General features: G+C 40.9%; 1 protein-coding gene across 1 annotated transcript in view; it reads left to right on the top strand.

The window, feature by feature from the left end:
* LOC103505385 (serine/threonine-protein phosphatase 2A 56 kDa regulatory subunit delta isoform-like) overlaps positions 1 to 9,880 on the top strand; it is a 55,746-nt gene that overhangs the window by 42,550 nt on the left and 3,316 nt on the right. Inside the window, exons 6-12 of the mRNA XM_026820557.1 lie at positions 1,345 to 1,478; positions 3,243 to 3,443; positions 5,483 to 5,542; positions 6,154 to 6,226; positions 7,302 to 7,435; positions 8,604 to 8,616; positions 9,190 to 9,318. Of these exons, the coding sequence (XP_026676358.1) occupies positions 1,345 to 1,478; positions 3,243 to 3,443; positions 5,483 to 5,542; positions 6,154 to 6,226; positions 7,302 to 7,435; positions 8,604 to 8,616; positions 9,190 to 9,318 (744 nt within the window). The remainder of the gene's footprint in view (positions 1 to 1,344; positions 1,479 to 3,242; positions 3,444 to 5,482; positions 5,543 to 6,153; positions 6,227 to 7,301; positions 7,436 to 8,603; positions 8,617 to 9,189; positions 9,319 to 9,880) is intronic.

Raw genomic sequence — 9,880 nt, 5'->3', positions numbered from 1 at the left:
AAAAAAAAATCCCGGCTCTTCCTTTTTATTCCTGGACCAACGGTGGAATTCCCGTCCGTTGTGTTATTTTTTTTTTCTCTTTCGAAGGGATTTATTTTTCTTCTCGGAATTTGTGGAGTGTAATAAGATTTAAAGATGGCGCATCTCTCAGGGCGAGAGATTTACTTCGACCCCTTTTGGCTTGAAATGTTTCCCTTCCTAAGGCAATTATTTTTCTTGGAATTTTACTTACGTCAAAGCCTTTTTTTGCCAGCCTAGTTAGCTTGGCTAACGCTCGGTCGCGGGTTTGATTCCCGCCCGAGTTGAACTATATCCTAAACAGTAAGGTCCGTTCTCGGAACGGCTAGATTTCTCCCATTCTGTTCTCCTTTTCTCTTCGATTTTAAGAGCTTTAAATTAACCATATTTCCTCTCTTCCTCTTGACCACTTTTTCTAAGGACCTGACTCTTCCTCATTCCCTCTGTCTTCCCCTTCCCGTGTATCTTTTCCCTTCCTATCCTTCTTCTTCTTTCCTCATCCTTCCACCACCTTCCTATCTTTGTTGCACTTCTTGCTCCTCCTCCTCCTCGTTTTTCTCTTTCTCTTCACCCTCCTCCTTCTCCTCCCATCCATTAATTCTAAGGACCTGTCGCTTCCTTATCCACTCTTTCTTCCCCTTTGTCTTCGAATTTCTTCCATTCTTCTCCTATTTTCCTTCTTTACCCATATCTTTCCCAGTTCCTCTTCTAAGTCCTCCTCCTTCTCCTTTTTCTCTCCCTCTTCTCCTTTCTCCTTCTCCTCCCATCCATTAATTCTAAGGACCTGTCGCTTCCTTATCCACTCTTTCTTCCCCTTTGTCTTCGAATTTCTTCCAATCTCCTATTTTCCTTCTTTCCCCCATCTCTGTTACACTTCCTCCTCCGCCTTTCGCTTACTCGTCCTTTTTACTCTCTCCTCATTCTCCTTTTTCTCTCCCTCTTCTCCTTTCTCCTTCTCTTCTTATCCAATAATTCTAAGGACCTCTCCTGTCTCTTCTTTATCCACTCTTTCTTCTCCTTTTAATTCCTTTCGCCATCTCTTTTCCACTTCCTCCTCCACCATTCCTCTCCTCTTCTACGTCCTCGTCCTCCTCCTCCTTCTCCTCCTTCCTATTCTTCTTTTCTCATCCTTTCACCACCTTCCTACCTCTGTTCTACCCCGGGCGGGAATCGAACCCGCGGCCTAGCGCTTATAAGGCAGACGCACTACCAACTAAGCTAACTAGGCTGGCTCCTATCACCTTCAATACCAGTAATAGTTCAGTGAACTTGGGGAAAAAATATCAACTTATATCTTATTTGTCGTGTTTTGTTGTGTTCCCTCAGTTTGCTGTGAACCTGTTTCGGACACTCCCCCCCTCCAGTAACCCGAATGGAGCCGAATTCGATCCGGAGGAAGACGAACCAACATTGGAGGCGGCCTGGCCTCATCTTCAACTAGTGTACGAGTTTTTCCTTAGGTATGTATATCACTATATCAGGTATTCAGCGGTTTCCATTTCCATAGGAACTTGAATAAATTATTTGTGGTAAAACAGAGAGGTTTTTCACAACTTTGGGGATATCACAGCATTGCAAAATTTTCAGTCAATCAAATAGCGTAGTCCAAGAGTTTAACAACATTGGAGGCGGCCTGACCTCATCTTCAACTAGTGTACGAGTTTTTCCTTAGGTATGTACCTACCAGATATCAGTGGTTTCTATAGGAACTTAACTAGAGGAGTTTAGGTGAACTTTAGGGCCCCTAAAGACCAAAATGGGGCAATTACTATGTGCAAAAAAAAAAAATCCTTAAAGGGCCAAAATCGTAATGATAGAGGGCACGGTTAGCACTGTGCTAACGCGCTTGCTTGTTATGTAGAGATGGGGATCGATCTCCGATTTAATCGAAGATCGATTTTTTTTGCAAAAAATCGATCGGTTTTTGAATCGATCTTTTGCCCTTGAATCGAGATCGATTAATCGAAATTTGAAGAGAGATCGAGTTTTCGATCTTTTTTTTTTTATTTAAGAGGGATAAAAAAAATCCAATAAAAAAAAATCCCCCGCCAAAAAATCGAATTTCCTACCGAACACGTTCCCATCTGAAGATAGATGCATTTTTTAATATGAGCATTGTGAGCGCGCGAATATTCAAAACTCGCATTTCGTTTTTTTGAACCCACGCCCTCCTGTTTACCAGGCGAGCGCCTTGACCACTACACCACCGAGGTAAACGGAACCCTCTGCTTAACTAGAGGTTAAGTGAACTTTAGGGCCCCTAAAGACCAAAATGGGGCAATTACTATGTGCATTTTGTCTGTTGTGTCTTTTTCATGTTTTTGAGTTTTTCACACAAAAGTCACAAAACACAAGTGCGTGAAAGATCGAAAATCGATTTTCTTGAGATCGATTCTTTAAGTGAGATCGATCTGATGGATCGATTTTTATCCTTTCGATTCGAATCGATTCAAAAGATCGATCTTTTACTCGAGATCGAACATCACTATGTTATGCAGAGGGTTCCGTTTATCCAGGTATCCCATTTAGGTTTGTTTCCAGGCCTAAAACATATTTATAGCCCTAGATATTTGCACGTTTGCAGTTTAACGATTTGCCCTAGTTTTTCTTGCCATAATATCAGCTAATATTTAATAGTCATGTAGGAAAAGTAATAAAATGACATTCTCAAGCCGTTTCCTTGCCTTCTTCATTGGCCAGTACCCCCTTTTTATAGAACTCCTTGTGTGACACACATATGGAGCAGTTGGCATCTGACCATCAAAACTTTTTCAAACTTTCGTTCCAAGTTCCAAGCGCAAGAGTTGTAGTTTGCTTCGTGCAGGATCGTGTGCCAAAAGTCAGAGTAATTATCTTGTCCCTTCCTTGTTTGAATTGAGGACGACTATCGTGTGTATAGGTTCTCTTATGGCTGTAATAGAGGCTGAACACAAAAAAACGCTACCAAAAGTCAAGGGCCGTTATATTAGGTCATGTCCAATCGAAAATCTCTGAAAGGATATTGTCGAAAGGATACCAATAGCGATCACCGTAGGGTTGATTGAGAGGCTGACGAAAAACGCCGACCCCGTCTAAACACGGCAAAAGGTGAAGAAGAAGAAGAAGAAGACAATTAAAAAATGTACCCTTTTTATACTGCCAGAATGAGACTGATTTCTTAATATGTAATACTTTGTAGTTTGTAGCACATAGATGACCTACTTATTCTCCTCTCATGTTTGTAGGTTTCTCGAGTCACCGGATTTCCAGCCGAACATCGCCAAGAAGTACATCGATCAGAAGTTTGTCCTGCAACTCCTGGACCTGTTTGACTCTGAAGATCCGCGGGAGAGAGACTTCCTCAAGACCACATTGCATCGGATATACGGGAAGTTCCTAGGTCTTCGCGCCTACATTAGGAAACAAATCAACAACATCTTCTACAGGTATGCTAGAACCAAACTGAAAACCTCAGATGAAAAGTCACCTAGGGGCCACTAGTGTCCAATGCAATACTCCCAAAAACTCGTATCATTGGGGAAGTAACTACCTACTACTTTTTTTATCCTCTGTCAACTGTTAGATGTTTGATAGAGGAAACTATAACAACTAAGATCTTACTCATATCAAGCATATTTATAGATAGTCGATTTGTTCTATTGTTCTCAGAACGATACATGGCCTGATTTACAATGCGCTGAAGTTATTTATGGAGATGAATCAAAAGCTGTTCGACGAGTGTTCACAGAAATATCGGGAAGAGAGGCAAAGGTAAGGAAGAAAGCTCTATCACACCAGGCTTGCACGCCGGAAGTCCCGGGTTCGATTCCCGGCGGGGTCGAAGTTTTTTTCGGCTCTGTGTTTGGAGTTCGGAGTGCACTCAGCCTCGTGAGGACAATTAAGTAGCTACTTAAATCAAGTAGCTACTCAATTGGTCCATTTTATATTTTTATTTTAATTAATTATTCCATTTTATATTTTAATTAATTATTCGATTCCCGGCGGGGGGTGTTGTGTATAGAACCAGAAGATTAATTGAAGAGATGTGAAGGCTTATCCTGACGAAGGGAAGAAAAAAACAACTGCGTAAAGTCTGACGTCACACATATTTGAACTCTTTCATTAGAACGGAAAATAAAAATTGAATTTTCGACCTTTCGAGTTATTTTTTCGGAGTTTTGACCTCAGATTTGGATTTTTCGAAAAAAACAACTGCGTAAAGTCTGACGTCACACATATTTGAACTCTTTCATTAGAACGGAAAATGAAAATTGAATTTTCGACCTTTCGAGTTATTTTTTTCGGAGTTTTGACCTCAGATTTGGATTTTTCCCATCTTTTTACATAGAAATCGACCATTTATTTATAATTTTTACCCACTTGCAACTGCTCCATTTGTTATAAATGTGTCTAATAGTTGCTTTTCCTCTCCCCTCGCAGGTGATGTTTCTGAATGAACTAGAAGAAATCCTGGACGTGATAGAACCAGCTGAGTTTCAGAAAGTCATGGTCCCCCTGTTTCATCAAATAGCCAAGTGTGTATCTAGCTCGCATTTCCAGGTAAGCAATGAAACACCTGCTATTAGACTCGTGTGGTCTGCGTCGTAGCATGCCCATCCCGTAGTATTTCGCTCCATCAGATAGACGATACTAGACACAATACTTCCCATTTAGGTGCTGGGTCAACACGAGAAGACCAGAATGTACCCCTCGTCGAAATATTTGGAATCGGAAACCAGTACAATTTTTTTTGTCGATGCTGGACACCGAATGTGGGACCTTCTACATGACAAGCGAGCGCGTTACTACTGGGCTAACCCTGCCCCCTTATTATTGGCAGTATACAGATAGACGATACTAGACACAATACTTCCCATTTAGGTGCTGGGTCAACACGAGAAGACCAGAATGTACCCCTCGTCGAAATATTTGCAATCGGAAACCAGTACATTTTTTTGTCGATGGTGGACATCGAATGTGGGACCTTCTACATGACAAGCAAGCGCGTTACTACTGGGCTAACCGTGCCCCCTTATTATTGGCTCAAGACCACATTGCATCGGATATACGGGAAGTTCCTAGGTCTTCGCGCCTACATTAGGAAACAAATCAACAACATCTTCTACAGGTAAGCTAGAAGTAAACCTAAAACGTCAGATGAAATAGCACCTACGGTCCCACTAGTGTCCAATGCAATACTCCCAAAACACTCGTAATGGGGAAATATCTGCTTTTTTAAAGGTTTGATAGACAGAATACTGTAATGTAACTGCTGAGAGTGCGTACAGGATAGGAGAAAGCCAGCCGTTCCGAGAACGAACCTTATCTGCTTAGGATAAAGTTCGCTCCGGGCAGGAATCGAACCCGCGACCTGGTGCTTATGAGGCAGACGCGCTATCTTCCAAGCTAAAACATGTTCTACTATATTCTATTCTACTATACTATATTCTATTTTACTCATCATGGATGTGTTCTGTGGTTTCAGGTTTATCTATGAAACAGAACATCACAATGGTATAGCGGAACTTCTTGAAATTCTGGGCAGGTAAGTCGAAAATGTCGCCACTTTTCCATATTTATTTAATTAATCCAACTGTCCTCATTAGCCTGAGTGTACCCCGAAATCTAAGCACAGAGCCGATAAAACTTCAACCCGGGCGGAAATAGAACCTCCGGCGTGCAAGCCTAGTGTAATACCCACTCAGCTACGGAGGTTGATCAGTAAACCAACCTCAGTGGTGTAGTGGTTAGCACGGTAGACTCTGGAGGTTTGTGGGTCGAGTTCAAGTCAAGTCAGAAAATTTAGCGTAGTGTATAGAGGGGGGAACAACATTTGTGACGAGCAGTTTTGTGCTTAATTAACACAATTAAAATTCCTACTATTAATCAATAATAAATAATAGTAATACTACTGTTAAACTTTCTTGACTTGGCGGGGCGCAGCGCTACCGCGCTCCTCATTACTCAATGGTGATCATTTTTACTTTGCTTCCTCATTTCAGCATCATCAACGGGTCAAAAAGCCCACTCCGAGGCTTAGGTGTAGGGGCGAACAGCCCTAAAGGATGGGTTAAGCTACTACGAATCTACGAAAACACCTTGGAATACGTGGGTAGTAATCATACTAATCATTGTTTCTTTGCTTCCTCATTTCAGCATTATCAACGGGTTCGCGCTCCCGCTGAAGGACGAGCACAAGTTCTTTCTCCTCAAAGTGTTGCTCCGGATTGTTCCATTTTTTTTTTAGCCAGAAATTCTACGAATCACGCACCTCCCTCTCTCTCTCTCCCCCCCCCTCTCCCCCCCTCTCTCTCTCTCTCTCTCTCTCTCTCTCTCTCTCTCTCGCTCTCTCTCTCTCTCTTCCTTCCTTTCTCTGTCCGTCTCCCTTCCACACTCTCGTGTCATGGTTACCCTCCCCTCGTTAATGTCTTGTTTTATAATCGACCTAAATGCTTGGAAAAAGTTTTTAATTAAAAAAGACGCATGAGAGAGAGAGAGAGAGAAAGAGAGAGAGAGAGAGAGAAAGAGAGAGAGAGGAGAGAGAGAGAGAAAGAGAGAGAGAAAGAGAGAGAGAGAGAGAAAGAGAGAGAGAGAGAGGAGAGAGAGAGAACAGTGAAATTGGGAAGAGAGGGAGAAAATATTCATGAAGGAACAACTTTATCTATAAAATCCATTGTTTTTATCTTGGTGCAGGTAAAATGCAGGATTTATTTTCCATATATGTACATACAAAGACCCTATCTTAATCTGACTTTTTTATGGGAAACATTGGATTAGTCTAAATCTAAAAAAATAGACATTATTTATTTTAAAGTGCACAAAAGGTCCCTTGTTACAGAAGGGGTTTTCAACATTTGCAATTTGAACCTTATTAAACAGTTTGGGTTAATGTAAACTTTCCAATTTCCAACAATGATTTTAAAACATGCTTCCTGCCCGCATAAAAAATAATAATAAAACATTTCATGAGTGCTACAGGAAGGCAGAGTATTGACTAGCTTTTCAGTGTCCTTAGACCCTTATCACCCTGCAATAACAGTAGGTACATAGTTCAGTGAACTTTAGATGAAACTAATAATAAAAAAATAACAACAACGTATTTTGGCTTTAAAAACTGACCTTTAAAAATTGTGTTCCCCGGGCGGGAATCGAACCCGCGGCCTAGCGCTTACAAGGCAGACGCACTACCAACTAAGCTAACTAGGCTGGCTCCTATCACCTTCATTACCAGTAATAGTTCAGTGAACTTGGGAAAAAAATATCAACTTATATCTTATTTGTCGTGTTTTGTTGTGTTCCCTTAGTTTGCTGTGAACCTGTTTCGGACACTCCCCCCCTCCAGTAACCCGAATGGAGCCGAATTCGATCCGGAGGAAGACGAACCCACATTGGAGGCGGCCTGGCCTCATCTTCAACTAGTGTACGAGTTTTTCCTTAGGTATGTACCTACCAGATATCAGTGGTTTCTATAGGAGTTGGGTGGTAGTGAACGCTTGTGGCATTATTCTCGCCCAGTGCTTACATACCTACCTTGTACTTTGTACTCAACAGTCTATTATAGTATTACTGTCATAAAATTTAAAAATTCTACTTGAGAGGTAGGTAACTGTGCTATTTCAGGAGTGAAATGGAGTAATGAAATCCGTTCTCTAGATTGTCATATCTTCTACTTTTTTCAACAACCAGTATTAAAATAAAATTATCTTAATTGAGTTTACCTGGGAAGAAACAACACACTTTGCTTATTACGACAGATGTTCTTGTACCATAGTATAATGTATGTAAAAACGGGGTGAATAGAAACGAAACTTCATGTTAAGGTTTGAAGATTTTTTTTTCTTCAATTTTCCTGCTAAAATTTGAAGTCTTATAATTTGGAAGCGTTTTTTTTTTTTGCCCACATTACATCTCTTAGAATTTTAGTTGGAAAAATAAATAATTTTCGAACCTTAACCTAAAGTTTCGTTTCTATTCACCCCACTGTTCCTATTCACCCCGTTTTACTGTATCTATTCTTCTAAGTGGGAAATTCAAACCAGGAAAACTAAAAACATGAATTGTGATGTAATGGTGCTGGTACAAATTATGGGACAAAGTGGGTTTGATGGAACAAAATGGGTACTAAATGATGGGCTTTGGTACAAATTCGCAGCAAAAGTTGTGGTGCTAACTTCACGCACCTTGTTTGAATAAACATTGATTTTCCAACATTGTCATTGATTTTCCGCCAAAAACAGAGTGGAGCCGAGAGTTTATAACTAAAAGCGTTACCTATTATGCTCTTTGCTTGCAGTGCCTCTTTTAGTCTTAGTTCGTCTGTTGTTCCACCATAATTGCCGAATGGTTTGTCGGGTTTTTGGTGAACTTTGGCAAACATGTTTCGCACCTAAATGTCTGGTGTTCTGTCTCACAGGATTTCGGGCTCGATAAGGCGATGTAATATTGTAAAATTGTAAATTGTGTATAATGTTGTAACAATCACAATAAAATAAAATTGAATTGAAATTGAATTGAATTAAGGCCGTTGGGGCGTTCGTAGAGGCCCTTTTTCCAATTGAGTATTGTCTTAAAATACCTTCAAACGATTATTTATTGTATTATTCTAGCTCGCATTTCCAGGTAAGCAATGAAACACCTGCTATTAGACTCGTGTGGTCTGTGTCGTAGCATGCCCATCCCGTAGTATTTCGCTCATCAGATGGACGATAATAGACACAATATTTCCCATTTAGGTGCTGGGTCAACACGAGAACACCAGAATGTACCCCTCGTCGAAATATTTGGAATCGGAAACCAGTACAATTTTTTTTTTTTTTGTCGATGGTGGTCATCGAATGTGGGACCTTCTAAATGACAAGCGAGCGCGTTACTACTGGGCTAACCGTGCCCCCTTTTGAACCCACGCCCTCCTGTTTACCAGGCGAGCGCCTTGACCACTACACCACCGAGGTAAACGGAACCCTCTGCTTAACTAGAGGTTAGGTGAACTTTAGGGCCCCTAAAGACCAAAATGGGGCAATCGCCCCCTTATTATTGGCAGTATAAGTAGGGCCATCCAAAGGCCATTATACCAATGCCAAAAAAAATAGGGCCATCGGCTCTTTAAGCCCTATGCCACTCCCATCCGATTAGATCTTTTGTGAATTTTGATTGTGAATAACCCTCTAAGGTTTTGTGTTCCCTCTCCCTCAGGTTGCAGAGCGGGCTCTGTACTACTGGAATAACGAATACTTCATGAACCTCATCACAGATAACGCCACTGTTATAGTTCCCATCATGTTCCCTGCCCTGTACAGGAATTCCAAAACCCACTGGAACAAGTGAGTCGCTCAAATAGAACTGTTGCTTTTTCTAAAAAAAGATGTTTGATAGAGGAAACTGTAAGAGGTCTTATCGTCCCGAAATCGAAGAGAGAAGGAAGACAGGATAGGAGAAAGCCAGCCGTTCCAAGAATAGAACTGTTTGGGTAAAACATAAAAAAGTATGAATAAAAGGTTAATTTAGGATATAAGAAATGCTCAGAAACGCATGCGCACAAACACATTTATTTGTTGCCTGCAAGGAAGCTTACTCGGGACAGTTGATGTGACGTCATCGCTTACGAGAGCGTAAGCGTATGCTGTGACGTCAGTAAATGAGATTTAACTGTATTTTTAAAAATATTTATCTTGGGATCTAGAAATCCTAGAAGGAAAATAAAAATTCCCTAGTTCCTCATTTTTTCTGCTCTTTTAAAATCTCACTTAAGGCAGCACAACTGGTTTATTTATCAAGCATGCCAGCCGTTCCAAGAATAGAACTGTTTGGGTAAAACATAAAAAAGTATGAATAAAAGGTTTAGGATATAAGAAATGCTCAGAAACGCTCAGAAACGCATGCGCAC

Source organism: Diaphorina citri, unplaced genomic scaffold, assembly GCF_000475195.1.
Source record: "Diaphorina citri unplaced genomic scaffold, Diaci psyllid genome assembly version 1.1 scaffold9, whole genome shotgun sequence".
NCBI classification, from domain to species: Eukaryota; Metazoa; Arthropoda; class Insecta; order Hemiptera; family Psyllidae; genus Diaphorina; species Diaphorina citri.
Note: the sequence above shows the minus strand (reverse complement) of the source record. Positions and strands in the feature narration are given on the sequence as shown.